The 27781-nt window shown below is 44.7% G+C and overlaps 3 protein-coding genes across 3 annotated transcripts in view; 2 read left to right on the top strand and 1 right to left on the bottom strand.

The window, feature by feature from the left end:
* The window catches only part of LOC124183474 (SUMO-activating enzyme subunit 1), a 34269-nt gene extending 8026 nt beyond the window's left edge, over positions 1 to 26243 (bottom strand). Inside the window, exon 1 of the mRNA XM_046572018.1 lies at positions 26153 to 26243. The gene's annotated coding sequence lies outside the window, so the exon portion shown is untranslated. The remainder of the gene's footprint in view (positions 1 to 26152) is intronic.
* LOC124183471 (leucine-rich repeat neuronal protein 1-like) lies at positions 733 to 3493 on the top strand. Its single transcript, XM_046572013.1, has 4 exons — positions 733 to 1348; positions 1446 to 1808; positions 1875 to 2476; positions 2539 to 3493. The coding sequence occupies exons 1-4, from the start codon at positions 1289 to 1291 to the stop codon at positions 2816 to 2818; spliced, it is 1305 nt and encodes a 434-aa protein (XP_046427969.1). The 5' UTR covers positions 733 to 1288; the 3' UTR covers positions 2819 to 3493.
* The window catches only part of LOC124183470 (homeobox protein SIX3), a 36182-nt gene continuing 22222 nt past the window's right edge, over positions 13822 to 27781 (top strand). Inside the window, exon 1 of the mRNA XM_046572012.1 lies at positions 13822 to 15893. Coding sequence (XP_046427968.1) covers positions 15253 to 15893 — 641 coding nt within the window. The 5' untranslated portion in view covers positions 13822 to 15252. The remainder of the gene's footprint in view (positions 15894 to 27781) is intronic.

The raw sequence follows: 27781 nt of genomic DNA, 5'->3' as shown, positions 1-27781 counted from the left end.
AGACGAGCTGAGCGATAAAATTTCTCTGAATGCAAGTTCCAGTGATTCATACATTATTATTAATTAGAATGCTGTTTGCATAAATGTATTCACTCGTTAACAATCCTGCGGCTTAAATGCATGCGATCTTTTCAATTCACGCTATACGTGTATACGTATAACATCCGAATTTGAAATTTTTCTGACATTTGCAAGACCGATAAAGATATTCTACTCAGCGAATAATAAACCGTTCTCAAAAATTGAAAAACTATTGGATAATCGTTAATTTGTAAATTGCAACTTAGTAACGCACAAAAATAAATTTAATTAATTTACCAGACATTGTTATCAAATACAGTTAATAAAGCTGGTTTCACTTAAAATTAATAACACAGGTTATTGTTTTGAACACTTTTCTGTTAAATCGAAAAGCATTTGTTTGGATCAAAAAATGATTTCTTTCTCCACACATGTGGTAAACTCGACAAATCTTTTCCCCGCGTTATACGCGTGCATCCGCATGCACTGTTAGACGCGAATATAGTGTTATAATTATATGCACATAGTTACGTGCACATAAATTATACTTACAAATAATTGTCGTTATCAGCGTCATGCGATAGTATTAGCGATACCTATCGCTTATCGCCAGCTTGTTTCCATTGACTTACTATTTTCTTTTTCATTTCTTTTGTCTTTTTCCGACTACTGCCGCATCATATGCGGCTGCAGCAGCGTCAGTCTTGCAATGCAGAGTGCATTGGGCACGTCAGCCACAAAGAAGCTGATTGAATACTATTTATAAATCGAAAAGGGATTTTGGATTCCATCGATTAATATTTTCAATAGTTTCTGCCATTACCGGAATTTTTGGTTGTGTTCATATAGTGTGGATAGGTTAACGCGAACTAAGAATAGTTCATACAGTGAAGTAGTTTGAGATTAATGACGTAGAAACAGAATGGAGGGAAAAAAAACAAATTAAAATTGAAAAAAAACAACAATAAGCTTGGAGTCATGTGAAATTCTATACATAAACGCACCTTTTGTAAAAGAAAAAACAAGGATTCGTAGATTAGGTATAATCCATCATTGACTACAATATTCCATTGTTATCTGGAGATAAAAAAAAATGGTGCATTAGCCTTTCGGCATTGACCTTTCGCCATCCGTGCTGGCCTACCGACCAACGACTTAGCAGCACCACTTTTCTCATTAGTGCAGTTTCAGTGAGAGCTGCAACTTCTACGCGGATTTCTCGCACTTGTGGAACCATCGCCAGTAATTACTTTCGCTAAACTTCGACATGTGGGTTAACATTATTTTCGTTCTGACGGTTGCGCATTTCGCGGTAGCGGCGGACAAGGTTTGATTATTTCCTGGTTTTCGTCCATCGATTCTTATTCACCGCAAACAGTTTGTCGGTCGCTTTTATACGTTTTTATTAATCTGGTTCCTTACAGCTGGACTTGTCATGGAGCGGTTTGACCAAGGAGAAGTTCTTCAGGGACAGCAACGGGTCGGTATCGAGCCGGGTTGAAAAGGCAACGGAGCTCAACCTGCGGGGTAATTTCTTCGACAGTTTTTCCGACTGTGCGGCGTACCTGGATAAGCTTGAGATCTTGGACCTCTCGCAGAACAACCTGCAGCGTTTCTTTTTCAAATGTAATACCGAGAACAATCTAGCCAGTCTAAACGTCAGCCACAACAAATTGCCGTATCTAAACGACACCGCGCTGACCACACAAATATCAAAACTGCAAGTGCTCGACCTTTCCTACAACGTCCTGCAGCATATCACGCATTGGACATTCGAGCACATGAAGGTTCGGTATGAACAAATTTGAAAATTAATTAGATACGGGCTAACTGTCGCCGTTTCCGTTTTCCAGGCGCTACACGTGCTCAAACTCAACGAAAACCCGCTAAATAACAACATAGACAAAGATGCGTTCAAAAATCTTGTTTCGCTGGTTGATCTCGACCTGACCAACGTCTCGTGTTCATATTTTCCCGCGGGTTTGTTTACTCCGTTGGTAAGTCTAAGGCATCTCAGCCTGAGCTCGAACCCTATCAAGCAGTTGCCTGAGTTACCGACCGCTATACAAGTCCTGGACATATCGCGAACGAACATAATCAGTCTGGGTCAAATCGCCGTGTCGCATCTGAGGATCCTGAGGATGAACGACATGCCTAGATTCGAGTGCCTGAACCTGACTGACCTCGCGAACCTAAGGAACCTCACCGTTTTATCGGCGGATAACTGCCCCAATTTGACCAGCCTCGCGGTCCAGCCACCCAGCGAAGACCTGCTGCCGCAACTGCACCGGCTCTCCGTAAGAAACTGTTCGATCGTCAGAGCGGGTGGTGAACTACTGCCGGTGATGCAGCGCGTATCGGACCTCGACCTGCAGCTGAACCCATGGCAATGCGACTGCGGAACGCAGTGGATAGTTTTGGTTAATTCGACGAGGAATTACTCGAACGAAATGAGGTGAGGACGAGGATTAGTCGGCTAATTTTTCAGAACCGCCAATTTTTCACGCATCATTTCAGGTGCAAGTCGCCCCCCGAGATGCGAGAGAAACTCCTTTTCGAAGCGCTCGACAGCGATCAGTACGACTGCAGCTACTACAAGCATTACCTCGCTCTCTGGATAGCGCTTGGATTTCCTTTACTCGCCGGCATTGGCGCGGCAATTTATTTCATCGTCAGGGAGGGCTTCGGCCCGAGGGGATTCAGACGCGCAGTCACAGTATCTTACAGGATTATGATCGCGAAGTCCGAGGCCGAGGACAAGATCCTCCAGCACAGCGACATTACCGACTACCCTTAGAGGCACCCTGTGTCACCGGCTGCCGACCGACAGGCGCGAACCGACGAGGAGGGCTGGAACGAGAATCGCGGGACGCCCAAAGCGATTTTATTATCACTCGTAACGGGGTTAAAAGTCATTCTTTCCAATGTGTTGATACGCTTTATCTTCGAGGTTAATTAAAAAACGCGATTATGAATAGTCAAACAATTATTTAAGTGTAATATATTACCGTGTATCAGTTTATACGGGAAAAACAATATTTACCACTGTGGAAATTTATCAAAAACGTTAGTTGCACATGTATCTTTTCCATATCTTTTTCCCTAACCGTTGTTGAGTTGTGAGACGTCAATATATCTTTTCCTCTTATTCTTTATCACTCTCTTGGGCAATGAAGTTCAATTTTTTATTCCGAAAATGAAACTGATCGATGGAAAAAAAGATCATTATTATTATTATTATATTAAACGAATTGTAGAAGAATATTTTGTAGAAGGATAAAAAATAATTTTACGCATAGACTTTTAACCCTTCTGTTAAAAATGGTATTCGATGAATTAAAAGCATCGGATTCTCTTGCTTTCTTTTCACGCTATAAATAATTCCACCGAGTGAGCCACTTGATATTGAATGATAGCAGCTTATTAATTCTGTACATTGTAGATAATAAATAAGTAACCACCGTTGGGCAGATATAATACGCTTCATTACTCCCCAATGATGTTGTATGTATGAAAAATGAAAAGATACGTGCTTTCATAATACGTGCTCACGTCCGAAAAAAGGAATGAAAAGAATCACATGAGAAAGGGTTATTGTCAAGAGTTGCCCCCGAGTTTTCTTTCATACAATGGATGGAAAGAAGAAAAGAAGAAAATTGTTACAAGAAATCAAATCAACGAATGAAAATTTTTTCAAAGAGAACAACAAATAACCGTTGATGTAAAGTAAAAGTTGATATTTTGAAAAAAAAAAAACTTGCAGCGGAGAGTTTTTTCTCTAGCAAGTTGAGGAGGTGAAAAAGTATGTTTTTAACCGTGTAAATAATCGTAAAAAAATATCTCGGGTATATGAACGTAACCACTAGACAAAATTATATTTATATGTACGTATAAATTGAGTTTTACGAATTTGAGGGCCAGTTTTAATGCCTCGTCAGAGATTCTGACGTGTTTCTTGATCGCATGTGATGCGGCGATCAGCCTTTGTACCGGGACCATGATCTTTCCATCGGAAGGCTATTGAGTTACAGCACGAGGTATAAAACACACCCATACCCAACTATAGCTACCCCCATAGAGGTTCAACGTCGAGGCGAATATTATACGTATATAATACATGTGTATATACAGGTATATGGAAAAGTACATAGCGGTCAAAGGCTCATGTATAGTATCTTTATTATAGCGATCGCACTGAATGGAATATTATAGACTACTTTGCTATACACCGAGCTGGAGCCAGAGATATTGGATGTCTGTAATACGATATTTCATTGGAGCCAATTTGGCGATAGCCAATGCTCCGGAAAAAGAACTATTATGCGCTTGTGGCTTGCGGCTTCACACTGGCTGCTGCTGCTTCTGCTTCTGCTCTACACCGATACACAAAATACGGTACTAGGTCCTTGTCTACTCATAATACAGGCAACAGCCCAGCGCCATTCATTGCTGATCAGGCAATGATCTTGAAATTCAATTTTATAACGACCGTGACGATTTAATCGAAAATCTCGTCACCAAATGTTTTCCATCAAGGAATCATTTTACATTTCTTCTTACATCTTACACGGTTGTGTAAATATTTCATTTTGCTCGAACGAATCATCAGTCTCGAAATTTCGTTTCATTTTTTAAACCGTTTCAATCACCAAAGTTCTAGCTTAAAAAATTCTACTTCGATCGCACAAAATTAATACATACGCCTCCCTCGAAATAACGGACTTCATAATACAAACCATACGTGGAAAATAACGATGGTCTCGATAGTTTGAAGCAAAACAAAAAAAAAATAAAATAAGAAATTGTGGATCGTACAGTACCTAAATAGTTGAAATTATTTACAAAGTTACGGTAGTCGAATAAAAGACAACAAGGTAAAAGTAAAAGCCGTCAACGTCGTCAAGGATTATGTTATTATATTACAGTAATAACAATTATCGGTATCGCAGAGATTAGCGATAAGGCGTCGGAGACACGAACATACGGGAATGGATGTACGGAGTTTAGTTGAGGCGTGTAATCCCGGGGTCCGTTGCATGCGGGGTGTGCCTAAATGAATAATAACGAAAATATAACCAACCCCAGTACGTACGTACAAGCGATGCTATCGCTAAGTAGGTACGAGACCGACTGTGCATGTGCGCACCTTCCCGATCCTGATCCTGCTCTTGCTCCAGGATTACGTGAACGCATCAACGCGCTCTTCATGGGTGTAACGTATGAATTTATGCCGGGTTAAAACACCCTCGTTGGAAAGGTTTGCGGTCTACCGCTAGTTTGTACGTACCTCGACACTTCGCGTATTAAATGGGAACGTCGCGTATGCGTTTGTATAAAAATTTGCATCTTTTGAAGAAATAATAAACGATTGAAATTTACTCGATTTAGTGAAATATTTTCTTGCGTTATAATTTTATCGAATGAAGAATCGTTCACTTTTATTGTGCGGAGAATTTTCTCCCGACCGCAAAGAAATCGATTTTAATTTTGCCGGTCGCAGTCGACGAAATATTTTACCGAGGAAAGAAAAAAAAAATTTGTATTTCGTCAGATGAACGGGAAGATAATGAATTGAAGCAGTCAACGTTTATTGAAACAAAATTAATATAACGTGAATTTATAGAACGTATATTGTATTATGTAATAGCTACTAAATATTTCACCGATAGCCCCGCGCAATCAATTCACTTCATTTATACGTCGACTGTAATTTTCCTCAATCCGACTAAACAATTTTTCACTTCACAGTTGTTGAGTGAAAATCTCGATTTTCGTTAAATATCGCAACGCAGAATATGCGGGAGAATCGATTAAAAAAAAAAAAGTTGAGATTAATGCTCGTAATGTTACGGTTCGACAATTTAGGGTTTCGAAAATTCGAGAGACAAGAAAATACCGAACTATTCCATAACAGGTTTGAAAATTGTGATAACCCGGATGAATTTTACAATTCACGTGATATAACCGCTTGTGATCAATTGCGACTTTGCTTTCCATTTACAAATTTTCGAAAATCAAATTCCAACCTCTACTTTCCATTCATTGGCAAAGAGAAAGAAATAACGGATGAAAAAAAAATAAACAAAAATAAGTACACAAACGCCAAGTTTAATGTATTTTCACCTATAAAATTTCCGTTGTGTAAGAACCGAAGTAACGTCCATCATCAAATATGTAACGTAGAAGGTTCGTAATAGAAAATAATAGAGAAGAAACGGAGGAGTACCAGAGCAATGAAGAAGGTATAAATTTTATATACCTGCATTAGCTTGACAAACACGCATAGACGCAGGCATACCAACCTTAATACCTTGCACTGAGACCGAGGTGTAAATTCGTGTAATTAGTGACGACAGGCGATTGTGAATGAGCGATTTTGGACCGCTGCAGCGGTACAAATACGGGCACAGCAGTAAAATATACTGACAATGTCGAACATTATGTGATTAAGGAGCTGTACAAAGCCGTGCAAGAAGGTAATATGCACGTTGAAACGTTAATACCAGGATGTTAACTGATCTAGGTATAGCTGTACCCTATTCTCGACAAAAGGTCTACGCCTTCGGAGATAAGCTGCTTAACGTCGAGATCCGAACGCGTCGATTTAAATCGCATCGTACGAATTTTACTACCGATGACCAGGTTTGTACAGCTTTTTCGGTCGCTGCAAATATCCAGGGGCAACAAGGCATCGGATCAGGAAACCGGTAAACCAGGTGAGAATTAGCCGAACCCTCATCGACGCTGGTCAGCTTCTTCGCCAAAACGTACAACCCTAGTAAGTAGAGGACCTACTTTACTTGACTAAGACCTTTACCGTTCAACAGATTTTCAGAGGATTTTCGGACAATCCGGCACACCTCGAAATAGGCGCGTTCCAGATATTATCGAAAATCTTTTCTGACCTTCACGCACTTAGCACTCTTGTACGTAAACATCCGGTGTACAATTTTCGCCGAATTTTGCGAATTTAAACAATCCCACAACTTAAGTCCGGAAACAGTTTGGTTCCCTCAATTTTCTCGGATGACAAAATCATCGGCGAGTTTCTTGTTGGTACGGAATTATAATCGAGACTTGAAAAATTTTCTTGCCTTTCATCGCTAAAAACAGTATATTATTCGCAAAGATACGATTTGCGTGATCGTGAGAACTGGTTTTTTTTTTCTTTGTTTGTTGGTTTTTTCATTTCTTCAAGTCTACGGTTAATTCAAAGACCGATTGGCGATTCGGTGCGACGAGACGCGAGAATTTTTAGCGACGGTTAATTTCTAGTCGCAATGTAATTAGTTAGTCCTAGCGGTTTTCGGGGGGAGGTGGAGGTTAATTGCCAATTTCCGGTGAGGAAGTCGGTGAGATTGTTTGTAAAATGATACTACGATCGATTACTGTAAGTACTCGACTTATGGGAAGTGTAAGTGGAGGGTCTGTCTTCGTGCGACAAACGTTTCGGAATTCCCAATGACATTTGCCAAGTTGTTATAGGCATTACTGCGCAGGTATGTGATAATTTGCAATAAGCCTGCATGAGTGTAATGGCGTTTGTTGTAAACTGTATTAGAAACGGAAGTAGACCGTTCCGGCGCTATCGCGAATATCAGAAATTCACGTTAATTGAACCAGTTCGACGCGCGTAAGTATTACGAGGATATTTTTCAGGAAGATCTTTGAAACGGCAAAGCGTAACAGTAGCCGAATTGTACAATGAAACTTCAAAGAAGCTGGAGAGCGGGCGATTGAAAATGTAAGCCGCGAGTTAGACGGAGTGTAATGTTGTTTAAAAATTGACTCCGCATCATCGCCGCGTTTCGTATCGATCATTCCAGCCGTAGGTATACAAATATAGCCACGACGGAATCGGAGTATATACGAGAATTCAGGGGAACGCAAAATACGTATATCGTGTAATGTCGATATTCCTTTTGACGTCAAAGGAATCCGAACACAACGAAGTCGTCGAAGTCTTGCTTGAAATGAAGTGACGAAGAGTAAGCAGGGGAATAAGAATAAGAATAAGAAGGACAGCCTCGTGACACGGGGTATACAAACCATCGAGGAGGTACGAAAGCTGGAAATCGGTGTGGGGAAAACCGGCGGCGTAACGGGCATTGGCTGTTGCTTCATTGTCGAATTCCTGTCTATGGGTCAGGCGTGAGTGAAAATTGACCAAGAGCGATTCGCTCGAGGAAAGTGATCGCAGGGTTCGATGTCAGCTCGACGACCGAGACGGGTACACCCCTAAACCAGCCCTCCGTACTCTGAAAGACACCGGCTGATCGTGATTGTGAAAACGAAGAGTGTGAATCGGTCGAATACAACGGGTGGAGGTGAAAAACCGCAGCTGAATCGGTGAGTAAAAATAAACCGAGGTCGATTAGGAGGGAAGGAAGCGGCGCACTTCGAAGGACCATTAAGAATCGATGGGAAAACGGTTTGCGAGGGTGTCGGGACGGCGGGGTTTCGTCGTTTGTCAGAAGTCGTAACAACAAACACCTTGGAGCCGTGCGGCTAATAGCGTGGCGGTCGCATCGGCTCCTCCTTGCTTGCGATATCGAGTTCCCGGTGCTTCCTGCGGCGCGCTGAAGGCGTCGCGACGCGCGTCTCGGACTGACGCGTGACGTCCCTGAGACAGCAATAACAGCCTCGGCCGAACACAGAATCCGCCTCCGATGTGAAAGTGCATTCGGGCTTAGGTACGGTCGCCTCTTTTCACCCGTCAGAACGAGACTTGCTAGAGATGAGGGAGTATCAGGGGGATAATTTCGGGTAGAAAGAGGTGGGAGGAAAACAAAGGAAACAAAGAATAACAAATTGCAATTAAGGAGACTTGGAAACCTTGTTGCGAATCGGCAACGCGTGCGGTTTTTTCCGAAATAATTTATCAACGAATTATTCGGCATTAGACAACATTGACGATAATTCGTCGATTTTTACTTCGTCGAGAGGGAGAAGAGAGAGACCGTTGTAAATCTGATAAATCCGAGGGATATATTTGGACGCATATGCAGGGTATAGAGCTGCGGTGGGATTGGGAACGGAATCGGGGGAGCGTAAAATATGCTCACCGTAGTGAATAATTCGCGAAATTCAAGTACAATATACTGCTCGAGCACAGGGATGCGGAGCGAGTACATATTCTGCCAACAATTCACGGCAGTGCAAATGACTCGATAATTGGCTAACGATCCGTTTGAACGATGACGTTATGTACTATATTGTTGCGTTAACCCGACGCGCGAATTAACAACCAACGCTCACCCCGACGTGAAATTTCATCCGCTTGCTGTACCGGTAAGCGTTTTTAAAAAAGAGAAGAATATTCGCCGGATGGAAAAGAGGAAAAATAGCGATAGTAATAATGCACGACAAACTGTGATCAATGCCCGTCAACGATTGTTGTAAGAAACCTTGATCGAAATACCGTCAGACACGTTCGATGAGATTTTTGCCTTACGACGGTACACTGAGAAAAATTTCATTTGGTACAGTAACTAGAAAAATTCAGTAAAACAGGTATCGTTAAAAAAAACTGTATGAATATTGTTGGAATTACGAAAAACGAGGTACGCCTAACCATTTTGCGCTATCGTCGATCCTTTTTTTTGGTAATCGCAACGCAAAATCAGTTTGTGAGGTTTACTCTACTTTTTTAGTCAAACAAGGCTTCAACGTCAATTTATTCTTGCACAAGCTTTAAATTTTCGCAGCAGTTGCAAGAAAATATAGCAACAGTGATCGTAATGAGAAAGAATAGTAACGGATACTAGACTTTCCGGTAACGGCTATAAAACTAATTTTCATTATCTACCTAGAACTATATTTTGTCGATTGTGGTAAAAAACGAAAATAGTTAAGGACCGAGCGGTAACCGGAACTAAAAACTTGTCTCAGTATAAAACAAGAACCAAGGAAATCGATGCTAAATTTTGAAAATAAATACATGGTGAAAATAATTTGCAGAGCGAATTTCCGCGTCGTGTTTCACACGCCGCATAATGTTTGAATATTTTCGCCCGCGACGTCTACATAGCCGGAAGTAAGTGATATTTTAGTCTTCAGGGATAACAGATGCGTCTGTCAAAGAAGCTGCATCTCCTTGTTGTCGGACGTTAAGATTGAGTCAGCCGTGGGGTTAAACGTCCGCTAACGACCTCATTAACCCCCGAATCCGTTCGCGTTTCAGTGGTAGGTAGACGCGGTGGTGATATAGTGGTAGAAAAGGGAACGAAAGTGTATTGGAAAAGCTCGTCTAGTGCGGCGTAGGGCGTTTGACTGGCCCATCCCGCGTGGTTCGCCGCGAAGTAAAACAAACAAATCGAGATGGCGCCAGCCCAGATGCGCCTCGTCATCCTCCGAGGAAGAGCCTGCCTCGGGTTGGAGGCGGAAAGATTCCGTCCTCCCTGCAGCGCCGCTTGCTCGAGTAACGGGACGAACCTCAAATTTCACCATCTCTGCCGCGCACCGCGTCCCGTCAACTCCTGAGTAAACACCTCGCCGCAAAGGAGGACTTCCTTGGCGCCACTCTTCCCAAATCTCAAACCAAAACCAGCACCCCCATGCGTTCTGCTTCGGCAGCAATTATTTTCAACCCCCGGCTTCGTCCCGACTCGATAAAAAAAAATGGAGAAAAAGGTGAATCGTCATACGATTGTCCCCAGCGTGATCAGAGTTCCGAGAAGGATTTCAAAACTATTTACAGTTGGTTGAATTCTAAAAAGAAGAATTAATACGTTGACGCAAAAAGAATCGCAACATGGCTGCCGTCGGTGAAAATTTCACTCCACCTCGCGACTTTGACCCCAATTTACAACCAGCGATTCTCAGATTTTGGGATGAGTAAAGTTTTCGATAATTTTCCATCGTTGGCACGATTAAAGAATGTACGTACAACCTAAATCCACACGAAACTGAAGCCGTGATCCGTGATTCAAATGTTTATCACTTAGCGCATCGTTGCCCCACGTTTGTCACTGCGTGTGTCGGAAAAATTTGAAAACAAAAACATGAACGTTTTTTTTGCCCCGAAGGGATGGAACGCGGGGAGGCTGCATAAACCATTAAATTCTCATGACGGGACTGTTGCGCGACGAGAGGAAGAGGATCACACCCCATTAGTACACCGTTCAATAATAATGGCACCAGGCATTAGTCCACGCGGACACATCACCCATATTGTTACCCTACGCTCGTGATGGTAGACTGCGAGAGTATTACAACGCTGCAAGCGTATATACCTACCCGCCGAGTTCTGCCTTCGCCCTTACTTCGCCCATAGATGCAGGGTGTACCTACCCGAACAACAACCTCGAGCAGGAAGGCCGGTATTAGCGGGGAACATACACGCGGAATTAGAGAACCCAGAGCGAAACGAGGAGAGGAGAGGAGAGGAGAAAATATCTGGATGCCGTAAAAATCGGACAGGATTATCCCACATCGATACACCGAAGAACTTCCAGCCCCATTGTGCACCCCTAGGTGTCGTGCATGTCGTACACAAGTTTCCCCCCAACTGCATGGGCGGCAACGTTTTTCGTCAACATGCCGGATTCACGGTTACACGTCGAAGAAATCCGTCTCACCCGTTCGATTAAATTTTTCTGTCATTTCCTGCGTTCGAGACGCGAAATGAAAGGTCTGGTAGGAGGATAATCGAATCGCGAGATGAGACGCGTTTTTGCACGCATTCGTATAAAGCGACACGCGGAAATCGTCTCGATCCATAAAGTCAGCCAGCTGCGCACAGCTGCGGTAGCTTAATGCATGTCGCAGTTGCAGGGTAACTTATATACCTATTCTTGAAGCCTCTCGAGGTGATCCCCTACTGTCAGAATTTACCTGTCTCACATTCGTGTCGAATTTCATCGTAATAATCGTCCGCGCCTTTCTGATACGATGTGCGGCGAGCTCATGATATCGCTGACAGGTTATCTTTATACTAAGCGCGGAATCTATAACGGGTTATACGCCATATCTAGTCGTCCGAAGGCGATCGCCTATCTCTTTCCTTACTGTCGTACTGCCATCGATGCAACTTGAGAGAAAAAAATAAATAAATGCCGGTTAGACTGGAGCCTCTTTAAGGTTATCTCAAAGAGGACTTTTAAAACAGACCGTTAAAGTCTGCGAAGAAACTAGCTCTGTATAACGATTTACCATCAGCATTTCACAGAGTGAATTTCCTCGGTATCGGGAGACGAAGAAAAGAAATATTCGACCTGCATCAAGCTTAAATAGTACTGCCAGTAAATGTATTATCCGAAGTCCTGATACTCTAAGTACCCCTTTGTTTCGTTCGAATTGAACGTCGACCGTGGGTATAGGATTAGATTTATAGTTTGGAAGACGATTGTGTTCCTGTGATAAATGAGAAACGAAGTCAAAGAGGCTTTGCAAAGTCTGTCGACTTAAAGTAATCCGTGCTCTGATAGCAAATGCGACAAAGCTGTTACAATAAGGATAGAGTTACGGAAGTCTGGGTAAATTATGACCTTGAGAATTTCCCATTCCTTGGCTAATACCCATCCTGCTGCCCAAGCCGTATAGTACGAGTAAATGCGACCACCAGCCAAGGACTAATTGCTTCCAATACTGGGTTGGGTTTGGGCGAAGTTACATTGTACTGCGTATGCATCGACCTGGACTTCAGCAATCCTAGTCACCTTGGATGGAGGGTAAGTACCTGACCATCTGTGACATACCTGGGCATAAATACGATTGAGGGACGACCAACCTTCCGTAGACACCTCCGTCAGCATGACGACACCATTCAGCAGAGGCCTGCTGGTACTTCAATGTCATCGTAAAAGCTCAAAGAACCCCCGCGATTACCGTTACGTTTGGGAAATCCCTGAATGAAAAAGGACGTCACGGAAGCTAAGAGACGCTGCGTACATCGCGTATTGCATGCTGTGTAAGAAACTTCAGCGGCCATTTTAACCTGAGTTTACACTCGGAGTACCATACATGCCTATCCTCGCAGCTTCGAAGTGAGTTGGAGATCCGATGTAGCGTCGTTTGCACATTTACGAACATTTTTAACAACGAACCAACGCGGATAATTATATAACAAAATGCACCGGCGTCGTTCGATAACTTAAAATAACCTTTGGACCCCCTCTAGATCGCACGACCGGCTGCAAAGCCGTAGGAAAATTCTTCCATATGATCAAGATACGAAATATCTCGCGTTCGATTATTAACTTCGAAAATCCGAATACGACAACGGTTCACAGAATCGTCACGGTACGTCTATTTCCATTTACGTCGATATCCGTTACTCCTGGATCAAAGAATAAAGACGGACTCCGCAGGCGTCCTTGAATATAAGAGAGTAATTTTCACTCCTCAAACATCTCGGTATCTCTGGTAGGGTGGCTGCACAGGTTCCCCGAAAGATATCTCCGCCGGGTTGTTTCAGATGCACTTTAAGTGTACCCGCCCAGTGAGCGTGTTATATCTACATTGAGCGTAGCGCGTATAACGAGTGTGAGGAAGGCGTGGGTTGTTACTCCGACTTTGCGGGAGAGTCTAACCGGAGGGATGTACGGTCGGAGTGAGTTACTGAGGGGTGGGGGACGGGGCGGGGGGGGGGGAGGAGGTAAGGAGGGGAATTTACCGGCCGGGTATACACGGGGTGGGGATAATTAAACCAAGGCAAAACTTGTGCGGAGGAAGTGCGGAGAGAGGTGGAAGGGGACGGTGGGGAGGGTGGGGGGGACGGGGGTCGCATAAAGGTTGCCATGGGAACGGGGATGGGATCGGGCCAATCGTGATCCTCTTTGTGGGCGTGGCCTTGTATTGGCCGGCGTTTTTGAGGAGTAGGTAGAACCGACTCCTGGTCCCGGAGTTCCGATGTGACGTCCACGGACAAACGTATCATGCAGGGGAGAGCCGGGGTAGGGACGACGGCTTGTAAACGAAACCAGTTTGCTATCTGATCCGACTGAAGCAACAGCCCAAAAACTGGACTCTGCAGACCACCGCGTAGCAACTACTCCGAATTTCTATCGAAAATCAAAACCGTATAATAATAATAATACTAATAACAATAATAAAAATAATAATAATAACAATAATAATAACAATAATGCGTTGCAACACCCCTCGCCTAACCGCAAGACTTCCTTGAACAGTCGGGAAAAAGCAGGAAAATTAAAAAAAAGTAATAATAAACTACCGTATGAAAATCAAAACCAATAACGAAGAAAAAAAACGAGTATACGTAAAATGATAAATAAACGTGAGTAATTCAGGTAAAATTGATTATTGCTTATACCGATGAGTGAACGTGTTGTTTGTTGTCTGTTGGTTCGTTGTAGAGGCAAGTTTTTATTCACACTATCTTTTCGTAAAATGTGGCGGTGAAGTTTGTCGATCGTTTCGGGGTGCAAGGAGGGTGAAGAGAAAAAATGAGAAAAAAATTCAACGTGATACGATGTGAGTGAGAATTGAATTGAAAAAGTGATTCGAACTGATTCGTGACGTAAATCGAAGAACGGGGGGGAAAAAAGGTGTTTGCAACGGAGCTCGAATTGCTATTGGTTCAAAGATAGAAAGCTAGTTGTAATTTAGGGATTGTTATAAAGTGAAGGCTTTGTCAGTGTGATGGTTAACGTATGTTTGAGAACTTTATGAACACTTTAGTGATTCCGAAATTACGGACCGTCGATAATATACCACAAATGCGAAGCTCTGGCGGAAGACTAATAAAATATTGTGTAATCCATTGGACTAAAGTATGTGAAGATTATGATGTCGCTGGTAAAGTGACTTTAACGCCGCGGGAAAAACCGCTGCGTCGTAAACAGGAATATATCATTCCAAGTGAAATTTCTAGACGAAATCAAACGAAGAGAAAAAAAATGATTACGTATTAAGCCAAGTAACCTAAAAACTTTAATAAGCCTTTACCCCCGCAACGATAATTAGCTCTTCAATTATTACCCCATAATTTCCCCAGGTTGCTAAGAAGAATTAAAAAAAAGTTTATCGCTAAGCATCGCCATAAATATAAAGTTTTTGGAACCACACACGAGCCCGGATGAATTTTTGAGAACGTCCCCGAAGAAAGGCCTCCGGATCAAACCGCGTTTAGCCAACTCCGAGTCGAAATTCTCTAGGATATCGAGGAAGCGAATCGGTATTGGTCGGCGAAATTCCTCGTTCCCCGAATGAATTTTGACTGTCACTGACAACCGGGAGGCCAGGCCGCAACCATCAATAAGAACCGAGATGTCAGCCGTTGCTCCAGCTGGTACTGGAAGTGCGACGCCGAACAACAGTGGGCCGATCGTCCCGGCGCCGCTCTTCGCGTTGCCGCTGTCATTTACGGTTGGCCAGGTAGCGACGGTCTGCGAAACGCTCGAAGAAAGCGGAGACATCGAGAGGCTGGCAAGGTTCTTGTGGAGCCTGCCGGTAGCGCACCCGAACATCCAGGAGTTGAACCAGAGCGAAGCGGTGCTGAGAGCCAGGGCGATAGTCGCCTACCATTCGGGCCACTTTCGCGAGCTTTACGCGATCCTTGAACGGCATAAATTCACGAAAGATTCGCACGGAAAGCTGCAGGCGATGTGGCTCGAGGCGCACTATCAGGAGGCCGAGAAGCTGCGGGGAAGGCCGCTGGGTCCGGTGGACAAGTACAGGGTAAGGAAGAAGTTCCCCCTGCCCAGAACAATCTGGGACGGCGAGCAGAAGACCCATTGCTTCAAGGAACGCACTAGGTCCTTGCTCAGAGAGTGGTACCTCCAGGATCCCTATCCGAATCCGGGAAAGAAGCGGGAACTCGCAGGAGCGACGGGACTGACACCAACGCAGGTTGGAAACTGGTTCAAGAATCGGAGACAGAGGGACAGAGCTGCCGCCGCTAAAAATCAGTAAGTTCTACTCTTGTAATTCTTCTTGCCCTTTTGTTGCTCGCTTTCGACGGTTTACCGACGGTCGTTTGGTTGGGACATGTGTAAAAACAGTGAACTTCCGAAGTTGAACATGTGTTTTTAAAAGAGCTACTTCGTTCCCTCGTCGCTTTCCAGCGTCTCTGTCCATCTCTGAAATGTACAAACTTGACTCGTATCACTGAAAAAGTTAGAAGCTATCTCAACATTTTCCACCCGCATAAGTTGATGTGAAAAACTGATTCGACGGCGGAAAAGAATCCAGAGATCAGCTGTCGGTTTTTCAAACAGCAAAACGTTGCATTGGACCTTTAGCTTTGTCAAATGTGAAAAACTAACGAGATCCAAGGTCTTTGGTATTGTATTCCAATTACCGATGCGGATACGATAAGAGCCATTTCGTTTTAAACGACCTGTGCACAGGGTGAATATTTGTATCGCTTATACGACGTGGAGCGATTAGCGGAGCGTTTGATACCAGTTAGCGGTTAGCTAAATTGTTGTTGTTACGACGTTGTACCCGGCAAACGATGTGCCTTTGTGGCGGGGTTCTCTCTCTCCGCATCGGCTCGCTCTAGGGACAATCTGGAAGAGGGTTGCGTAATTTCATTTCACCAGAGCCGCCGGGAGGGCCGCGGCTGCCGTCGGTTTGACGATTTTCAAATTACGTCTCTGAAATCGCATTTGGTGGACGAAGCTCCTCACTATCCCTTCATCGTTCCCAATCTCTCCTCGGCTCTAGTTCCACTTCTGGGTTACAAGATGAATAGACAATTCCAAAAACTATAAGGGACGATCTCTCTCACTTAGTCCTGTCCTTTCCAACCCGACATCCAGGAGCGTGCCTTAGGTGAAACATCACGCATTACGGTATCGGTCCGTTTACACCTGGGATCTCACTGCCGGGTGTTCCTTAGGGTAAATCCCCCGCAAGAAGAGCATTAAAGGTCGGTTAGACCGTAGTGCCGTGCTATGGTTTCCATAGATTACCACCTGTCGACTGACTGCCGCTAGTCAGTAGGCAGACAGGTAGGTGAGAGGGGGGAGGTGAGAAAGGGTAGAGATGGTGGGTGGCTGGGTGGATAGACGTCTCGCACAAACGCGTGGTAAGCATTTCACGCTAGTGGTTTCATTGCCCCGATGTTATATATCGCACCTTTTACTTTTTGTACTTGGACTCGATCGCTAACGGGCATTTTCAAAGTGTTAAACGATCAATGAGTTCGCCCCTCTCTGTCTTCTCGCTTTCCGTGTCGAGGGCTCATTCAGAATTTTTATGGTTATGACCGATTGTACGATTTTTTGAACGGACGAAAAAGCAGATTAAGAGGAAGACGCTACCTCGACAAATGGGAATTTCCCAGTTGATTACATTTCTACTTACACGCGCTGAAATCGGTGGGGAAAGTTGAATTTGTGAGACGCATCCGGATATACCGAAACATTGTAAACACTTTTATTTCGATCGAAAATCAAGCTGACTAAACACCAACGACACGTCTCTCGTGAAAAGATCAGACTTTGAGATGATATACCACAAGACGTTGATGCTCCGATTCTTGTTCAACGCATTGTCAATACAACTGTTCCGAAAGACTTTGAGGCGATTACAGAGCGAAGGTACAACCCTAATCACTTTCTGGTATTGCTTGCAAGTTGAGAAACCTCGGGGGTCTTTTGAAACCCTAATGTATTGTTAATATAATCTATGCTCAAGCTGAGTGCATTTATTCTTACGAAAGAGCTTCTTCGAAAATTGTGAATCAGTAAAAACAGAAACGCCGTGGGCTTACCGGGTAAATTTAGGCATTGGAAACGACCGTCTTCGAACGAGTCATGAAAACCGTCGATTCGTGTCACCGATAGTGAGATTCCAATGACGCGATGGCGATCAGTGATCGAATAAAATAGATCCCGGATTACGAATAGAGATTAAAATTCAAATAGCACGGATGAGGAGCCGAGCCAAGTACCTCCCGGAACTGAAATTGGCAACAAGCTAGGTATTGGCGAAAAACAAATCCATGCAGCGTACACTACACGAAGTCATCTCACCCCGCTCCGCTCGACGGATTCATCGTATATTTTCGCGGTCCAGCGAGCGAGTTATTCAATATAACCGAACCCAAAAAGCCCCCAAGCAATCTCCAAGCATGAAGCAAGCACCCGACGCACCACACAGAGAGCAGGAGAGAGTGAGAGAGTGAAAGAGAAGGAGGAAGAGAACAAGTAGAGTTGGAGAACCAGGGATGGGGATGTCGAGTCACACACCATCGCACATTCTCCCCGAGCTCTGATCCTCGACACTGGAACGTTGGCATGTGTGCGCCGCGTTGAGCTCGGTCAGGTTAGTCGACTTGGATTGGGTCGGGTTTCTCGCTCCCTCTCCCTCTCTCTCACTCTCTCTCTCTCTCTCTCTCCCTCTTCCTCTCTGAGCCGAGTCCGGGCTTGGTGGCGGATGAGTTTTGGCCCGAAGCAACACTGGCTTAGGGCAAGGAATGGACTGCCGCTGCCCAGTCTTATCAGATTTTGATAAGCTCCCAGGTGTATTAGAAGACTTATACTTTGTCAGTGTATCTCGTGCTTTCCGTGCCTTCGTCGAATCCTGCGTAAACGCGTTTTGCAAAACGTTGGACGATACGTAGACCTGTAAGAACCGCGTGCTAAAGTACCGATCGCTTAATTTATCATCGAAGCATCAACACATGGGGTATAAATGTAGCAGGATGGCGTTCATCATCATCGGTCGTCATTAGCGCTTCTCGCTTCTATCCACGATGACACCTGCGCCAGCACGACTTCCTCGTGATAAATGACACCCCCGTTAATATAATTTTCTTTTTTTCCTCACTCTCCCTTATTAATTACTCCGCCTAACCGCGTCCCGCACTCCCCTCTCAGTTTTTAATCATTTTGAGATCCGGCGTGTTTCTTGTAGTTATACAGACCGCGTGCGGTCGGATGAAAAAGGAATTCCAGAAAACAACAGGACCGCTGGTATAAGATTTGGAAGGACAGGCGTGTGGCCGGAGCTTCAGGTTTCACGCGAAGTGGGTAAAATTAGGCGAATAAGAAAGGGCGTTTGGTTTATATCGGCACTCCCGGTCAAACAATACGAATCGTTGGTGGTTAACGATTACTTTTTCCATCGTCAAAGGGCGCGGGTTGGAAATCATCAGCCGGAATTCCCGCGTTAGCTAAACAAAGAACCCCGGCCACTATTGACGGCCCATATAATGTAATCCATCACGACGCTTCCACGGGACAGGTTGCTATTAATTCAGACCACATATTCTCCCTAAATCAATACGGTACAACACCGACAAATTTACCCCCATTACACTACATCCTTCTATAGCTCGTACATTACGACCCTGAGAAGAAAAATGACCGCCCACCGCTTAATAGATTGTGAAATAATTAGCGTCGTTCCCGCGATATGGCCACCTTTTTATCCAGCCCACCTGGACAACGGCTTTGGCGGACAGTAGGAAACAAGAGAAACATACCCTCGAGACCATGGGGTAATTGCCCGCAGGGAGGAAAACCTTTCCGTGTCCATCAATTCCGCCAATTCCACGTCTTGTGGTGTGCAAAAGTTGTTTCCGCACCGGCAGAGTTCATCGGCAGCTGTCACCACCTTTCGTCGACAGAATCGCGACGCTGTTGCAAACACAAAAACACACACACACACCGTTTTTGTTTCACGTCTGCGGATCGTGATGCGTGGAGTTGTTTTCACGCCAACCCCACGGGACGCTTCTCGCAATCCCCCGACTGTTCTGGTCCGGCGGCACCTCGATGGGGCGAAACGTTAGGGCGGAGAATATTGGACCACAAGCAACTAATTTGTCTCGTATATACCGTCACGATATCGATTCGTTTCAGCTCCGCGAGTAGGTAGGTACAATTGTACCTCGAAGCACATTTGGCGTGCGTTTGGCAATTCTATTTCCTTCCATTCCACGCACTCGATTCCATTCTACCCCGATCTCAGATCCCGCTTTGTTCCTTTTCGTGCTTAAGTATCCGTGCCCACCTAACGCCACGCCACGCCAAAGAGATATGTATGTGTATATATATATATATATTTTTTTTTTATGTTATATTGTCTTCTCACCCCCTTGCGAAGGGTTCCTGGCGAAAAATGATTCTTTCACTTGTGCAACATTCTTTATGTTTCTAATATTGTTTGTATCAACTGTGGTAGGATGAGAGACTAAGATGATGGGCTTTGCCCGCCCCCCTGCATCGAGCTTTTATCATCGCGCGTCAGTGAAATCTTTTGTTTTGGTCGAAATAAACGAGCTTCGGATCACAGAGAGCGATCGGGGTGACCGATGGTCGATTGTTATACCGGAGGCGAGAGACATAATAATCGGTGCTCATTAGCGGCGGCGTGTTATGGGTAGTGAAAGAATCGGTATGGAGACGACGAAAGTAGGAGAGATGATCGAGGACGGAAGAGTGTGTGTGTAAGAGAGAAAGAGAGGGGGGGGGGGGGAAGAATTAGGCGATAAGAAAAAAAAATGAAAGAAAACAAAGGAAAGATAAAGCCCGAGGCCGGGTAAGAAATAAGGAGAAAAGATTCGAGGCGTTGAAAGGAGTACTCAGCGCATAAAAGGGTCATAAGGTAACCGATACCTTCCATCGACATTGTTCTTGGAATAGAATGAAATATCGTGCATGCCGCGACGCCGGGAAAGGGACGAGAGGAACGAGGCCTACCGACGCGTTAGGCGTTTTGCTTTCGTATATTAGAACCTTCCATATTAATCACGCTCCGTCGCACGAGACCGCCTAGGAGCCGCAGCCTCTCTCTTACTCTCTCTCTCTCTTCTTGGGACCGAGAAAGAACAACTTTCCTCGTACCGCAGTGTCCGAAAATACAGGCCGAGTGGAGATAAATATGGAAAACGACGAAAGCACCTCATCCAGGAAACAAAGGGACGTCTTGCACCATTCTAATTACACGCATGATAGTCTCTGGAGAATACCAACCAGCCAGAGTCTCCGCGAGGTACGCGATCGGCTCCATTGAGAAGTTTGAAAAAACGTAAGACTAGGAGCAGCAGAGAGAGCGAGAGAGAGAAAGAGAGAGAGAGAAAGAGAGAAGGAGAGAGATAGAGTGCAGTGAAACAACTCGAACCGTTTTACGTTCTTATCGTTGTTGTATAGCTTACAGGAGTCTGCGAGAAACAAAGCAGCGATTTACCCTACACTGAGAGAAATTTTTTGTTTCGATTACCGCTCAGTCCTTAACTATTTTCATTTTTTACCACAATCGAAAAATATAGTTCTAGGTAGAAAATGAAAATTAGTTTTCTAGCTGTTACCAGGAACTCTGGTATCCGTTACTGTTCTTTCTCATTACGATCACTGTTGCTATATTTTCTTGTCACTGTTGCGAAAATTTAATGCTTGTGCAAGAATAAATTGACGTTAAAAGCTTGTTTAACTAACAAAGTAGAGTAAACCTCACAAACTGATTTTGCGTCGCAATTAGCAAAAAAAGTACCTCGTTTTTCGTAATTCCAACAATATTCAAACAGTTTTTTTTTTTAACGATACCTGTTTTACTGAACTTCTCTAGTTACTGTAACAAATGAAATTTTTCTCAGTGTAACTATCTTATTATTAAATCCATCGACGATGTATTCTCGATAAAGTATAACGGCTACAAGTTAATATTGCGAAGTGTACGTGTGAGAGCTATGAGAAAACGCGTGGCTATATCTCAAAGCACGTTCGGTGAGTGATCTTGTTTTATTATCTCCGCGGGTTCTCGATAACTTTCAAGACTTTGAGTATCGTCGGAAAAAGATGTGAAACGAATTGGGATCAGGGTCCTCCTCGTCCGAAGTTGTAGAACGTACCGTTTGTTCGAAAGTAAATATCGTATCATCATCGTTCGACACGCAAGATAGAATCTTTGCCTGAAACGCGTGTTGAAGTGTCGTTTTCCGGACGTTTCTACAAGGGGTCATTGCAGGGGATATTCGCCGGTGTAACGCTTTCTCGTTATCCGGGCTCGTTAGGGATCGCTGGACCGAGTTCACGTCTCGGAACCTGACACTGCGCATTATCTCATCGATAACCCGGACTGCCGTCGACCGGTCGCTAATTACTGAGATTGAGACATTAGCCTGGCAGGCTAATGACTCGTCTTCTCACCCCGAAGAATATTGCACGTATCGATTTTTCACCGTCGACTGTGATGCTCCGCAGAGGCCGCCAGCATTGGACGAGAGTACCGGACTTCTTTCTGTCCAGATAAAGAGAGAGAGAGAGAGAGAGAGAGACACGGAGTTAAATGCGTCGAGATGACTTGAAACAAGGAGCAGAGAAACGCACAGACACGCGGACCGTAAGAGGTCCGAGTGAGTGCCTGATTTATGACAAGTATTACGAAGTAGACCTGGACCATACTCTGACCGCGCAACGCCTGCACATGCATGGCGACTCGGATGTGTGTTTGCTTGATCAATAGCGGAAGCTTTTAGATAATGACTGCTTCAGCGAGGTTAGTTCAGATGTCTTTACCGGGTCGGTTGGTCGGTCGTCCTGTTATATCGCGGGGGATAAACGCTGCTCCGGTGCAGCCTTTCTTACCTGGTTTTACCTGCGTCCTCATGCCGCGGGTCCGAAGGAACGTGCGTGTATGTAATGCCATCAGCACCTGTGATATAGGGTTCCAACCAACTTCCAGCCAAGAACGTTCCGAGATCATGCGGTATCTGGTTACGAGGATTCAGGTACCGATGGTGTTTTCCAAGGACTACCTTATAAAGGGCCTCCGGGCATGAGGGTGTATCAAATGTCCCATGCGGTTTCGTCTATGGTGTCCGCTCCTACCCTCCTCCCTTGTTTCATGGTTAATTAAACAACTGACAATCTGACCGCGGTAGTAAGCGGCCGCCAGGAGGTCCCCGATCTTCACAAAATATACGGGATGTAATGTGCACGTAACACACGTCCGTGGCCCCGCGTGGGTGTGTTCGCCTCTGTGTGCGGGATAGTAAACAGAAGAAATCTCTTCAACCATGAATGAAGGTAGCGAGGTTCGAGATCCCGAGATGGATACCTTTCGAGATTTTTTGGATAACTGACGTGCGTAAGGAAGGACCCTGCTGTACAATGGTTCCTTGCGGCCGATACGCGGTGAAGGACACACGAAACCGAGCACCCATCTATAACAGTTGATCCCGATTTAACTAAACGATCAATTTCACGATGTGGGCTCTCTCTGTTCGGGAAAAATTCTTCTTCGCATGTCCAACTTTCCTCTCTCTTTCTCTTTCTCGTGCCGCATGCGGAGATGGAGTGAAAGCGAAAGACAGAGAGAGAGAGAAAGAGAGAGAGAGAGAGATGGAATGGGGGGCATTGAGGGCGCGGGTAACAAACGACCCGAAGGTGATTTAGCACATACTCTGAAAAGGAGAGGAGACGCTAGCTGGGCCGTATCGCGTCGATGGAGTGTTTTGTTTCGTCGAAGGCACACGTGATTGTTTTATAATTAAGTCGTTACCTGGTAACGTATGGAAGGCGATGATTAATTGTTTTCAAATTGAAAACCCATCTCACGAATGCGTCTTAATTTCATGAGACGGTTTTCTACAAGCGAGATCATGCTACGTGGACCCACGAATACACCCAACCGGGTAATAAGCTAGATCTTTATAGGTGTACCGTGTATATTATATCTCTCTTGTGGTAAGAGAGCACGAAGATTGAAAATTCTATCCACGCTGCGCAATCATTACGCGGCAGAATTTATAACTAGATGACCTAATCTGTATTGGATCTTAATCTGGACACCTCGCTCGAATCCAGGCATCACGTCGCGCCGGTTATATCTTCTTCTTCTTCTTCTTCTTCTCATACCACGCAGACATGTGTATACCGATTCTCACCTAAACGATTTCCTCCCTCCTCCTCCTCCTCCACCACCTCCACCTTTCCCACTCTTTTTTAAATTCTTGATTTACAAACAGTCTCTCTCTCCTCTCTAGTATTTAGCTGTGTAAACACGTCGGCTTAGCGTGGGGTGCTGCCCTCGGTCCTCCTCTCACACTGCTCCTCAATCCCGCTCTCTCTCTCTCTCTCTCTTTTTCTCTTTCTCTTTCTTTTTCTCTCGCATTCCCATTCTCTCCAAAAGGCAAACAGTTTAGCTGGAAACAATTGACTGCAGATTTGAGTGCCGGAACAGACGGACGGGGAACACGTATAGAGAGAAAGAGAAAAAGCGAAAGAGAGAGTGTGAAGTGAATTGATCGATCGCCTCCGTTGTTAGATTGTTTCTTACACATGCGTATAGGTTATGTTTATACTCGCACGTAAATTGGACCGAAGAAACAGACTGTCTTCGATAAAACAAATTAAAGGGTTTTCCCTGACCGCGGGAGGGTTTTGCTAAGGTTAAAAAAAAAAAAAAAAACAAATACCGCGTAACCTACCGGCGAGTGCACAGGGAGTAACGGCATGAGGATGTGGGATAAGGAGTGAACGGAAGGTTCGAAGCTTTTAGCAGGACGTAAAAACAAAACGCTATATATCGATTTGATCAGGCGCCGCCCTCCAGGCCGCCTCCACCACCACCATCACCACCACCGACGCCGTCGAAGAACGATAGGTATTTTCGACGTGTCCCCCGGGAGTTTTGGCCCCGATGGTGAAAACAAGTGACACTCGCATCATCCCCCGCGGAGACTCTCGAGAGTGTATTTTGCTTCGCAGCTCGCCCCATATATACAGCTGCATTCGCTCTTCGCTGGGTCTCGGGGTCAAACAAAACACTATATCGACTTAGCGCGCGCTACCGACGACTTAACCCAAGGGGCTGGGGGGAGGGGGGGGGGGGTCGATGATTTTTCAATTCAACGATTTTCACGGAATATTATATATTCGCACCGTATGCAGGCTTTCTTTCAGTGTCTGCACGAACAACTCAAACTCAGATTTCATCCGCGATGGCGTTTATTAAAATTCATTTTGATCACAGTTGTATTATACATATGTATATAATTATATATAGATTGCGGTACGCGAGCCGAAGAGGAGAGCGAAAATTTGTTTATAAAAAATTTACTTCTCACGCCGGTTCTTTTGTCTTTTGTTATTGTTATTACTATTATTATTAAAAAAATTTCTTTCAAACGGAATTAAGCCCGCGTGTATATTAATACGTACATACAAACACCTTACTCGTTCCGCCTCCGTGTATAAGTATAACACGTTTTTAACGGATTTGAATTCAACCACCGAATACTGCCCGTGTTTTTCTACCTTTGTTCATCCTTTTTTTCGTTACCCTCCGCTGCAGGCCCGGGGCGAATTAAATTTCAGATTTATCACGGTAAAACTTTTTTCCCAATAACCCGCAACACCGTTCCCCCCGTGTATGTCTACACACGTATACACCACAGATGTATACGCTCTACGAGGATATTATAAATTATAATGTAATTCGGAACACGTATACGTGTCCTACGTTCGTTTTACCTACGACGTGATACCCTCTTGTATCGCGTGTCAATTAGCCACGGGCTCGGGATCGAGTCGCGCGTAGAAATTGCTGCTGCAGTGCTTTTGAGAAAATAAGGAGGTGCCGGGCGGTGAGCCAGCACGCGTAAACGACATCAGGATGTGTCCACACGGAAGAGGAAAAGAGGAAAGGAGGCGAGAAGCAAGAAAAAGTAGAGAGAGACAGAAACAAAAAAAAAAAAAAACCACAAATTTCTACCAAACTTTTTGTCGCACTCCTCGTGAAGCCGTGTGGCAACCCAACAACCACAACACGCCTGTTTCATTATAACGTATAGATTCTGCACACGCGCATTGTTCAAGCAACATCGATATCGTTGTAAATATTTATTCGACTATAAGTTATACAGGCGTGTATTACCGAATTTGAAAATGCCGCGTCAAATTGACAGCAGCATATCTTACACGCGTACGTACGTGTACATACATATATATGCGCAGGCATAAACTCAAATAACGATATATTTACCAACGATATATACATATAGTCAATTTTTCTTACATGCTCGATTTGTCAGCAGCTGTTCATCTCGGTACGGATAGTGAGAACAAAAAAAAATCTTGTAAAACTATCAACATAAGCTTCCGTCGATTGAATTATAAAATACAGCGGGTATTTATCAATGAGAGCACCTGCACCAATAACCATACCGAACATGTGTAAAATAACTAATATTTTTCGGAACTTGAATTCTTACCTCAAACACGTGAGTCTCCTTACATGGTGTTGAACACGAAATCTTTCGACACCGATGTTACAGGTCCTCGGGTGAATATACTGGAACCGAGTTCGGGTAGTCCTGCAACATCGCGCACAGATTATACAGCGGGCAACGGAGCAATACATAAAATAACGATAAATTCGTTTGGATTTCGCGCCTCGCCGTAACCCGCGGCAGTCAATTCGCAATTGTTTCGAGGGTTAATAGATAGTAAGAAGAAGAGTGGCGCAGAATGTGAGAGTGAGAGAGAAGGAGAGAAAGGCGTCGGGGTTCGACTCCGCGCGTTGTGTGGCATCGGTAAAGTGTCATCAAGGCTGATTAATAGCATAATAATCCGCGAGGCGAACCGCGGGTCAGCCTTTGTACGTGTTTGGCGCGTGAGGTAAATGGAATCGTTCGTAGGTGTACGAACGTGTGCGTCTGTGTATGTGTAATAAGGGAAGGGGGAAATCACGGGAAAGAAGTTTCGCCTTTTTCGATAGGCTACAGGTACAACAACAACAACAACAACGACAACGACAATTCGACGACGGGACGTCGTTAGCGTCGCACAATGCGATTCCGCCTCGATCTTCAACAAAAGACGAACGTTACCCCCGCGGGCTAACAAATAGCCAGGAATATCTGAGAAATGATGACAATTGCCTTGTCCGATTTGCTGGTAGACGGGGCTCGGTCCTCACTCTCTAACCCCATTGTGATACCTCGACACTTCGTCTTATGACCAATCCTTCTGTATAACATTACACCGTAGGCGGATACCTATATATTAATACAGGCTGAAAATGCGAACGTAACTTGGCTTTGTTTATGGGTAAAGGCGGTCCGTGATAAGTTAAACAAAAATTTTTGTGTACAGGATTGTGTGTATACCTAACCGGAACGGAAAAGTTTAAGAAGAAACGGACGTGTGTAAAGCTGCTCGCAAGGCAGCGACGGCATTTGTAGATAGAGAGAAAGAGAGAAAGAGAAAGAGAGAGAGAGAGAGAGAGAGACCCGTCTAGTTGATGGCAAATAAAAAAACAATTGAAGCGCGTGCAAAGATCAAACAAGGCTTGCAGCAGCGGGCTGCAAACATGAAACAAGTGACAGCCGGCTATACGGCTATGCGTTGGGGTTACGACCCCGCTATAAAAACATCATATACCCCGTGTATGGCGCAGTCCTTTGCCTACGGGATTACCATTTGGGCTAATCCCCGTGCAGCCCTATACACCGACGGCCGAAACGTAGCGAGGGAGGAAGGAGGGAGGGATGAAAACCCTAACCTAAAAATCTAACTCACAAACTCTTACGCGGGCCGCGTAAGAGGATACTTTGAAAGCTTCGAATCAGACTGCGGGGAGGTGGGGTTGAGATCGTGATTTTTACGCGCATCAGGACTCGAATCGACGATTTTTAACGCTCGCGCTTATCGCCCGTTCGCCAAACACTGCAAGGCTGCCCGCATTAACGAGCTCAATTCCACGACGCGCAGCCTCACCCGTGACTTGATAATTAATGTTAATGATATACGATCGGTGCCCGCGTTTTCCGCCACGTCATTAAACCGAACATGGCTGCCCCGTGCATATAGAGAACCGGTACGAAGAGACTGCGTCGTGG

This window comes from Neodiprion fabricii, chromosome 5 (genome assembly GCF_021155785.1).
Source record: "Neodiprion fabricii isolate iyNeoFabr1 chromosome 5, iyNeoFabr1.1, whole genome shotgun sequence".
Classification (NCBI taxonomy): domain Eukaryota; kingdom Metazoa; phylum Arthropoda; class Insecta; order Hymenoptera; family Diprionidae; genus Neodiprion; species Neodiprion fabricii.
Note: the sequence above shows the minus strand (reverse complement) of the source record. Positions and strands in the feature narration are given on the sequence as shown.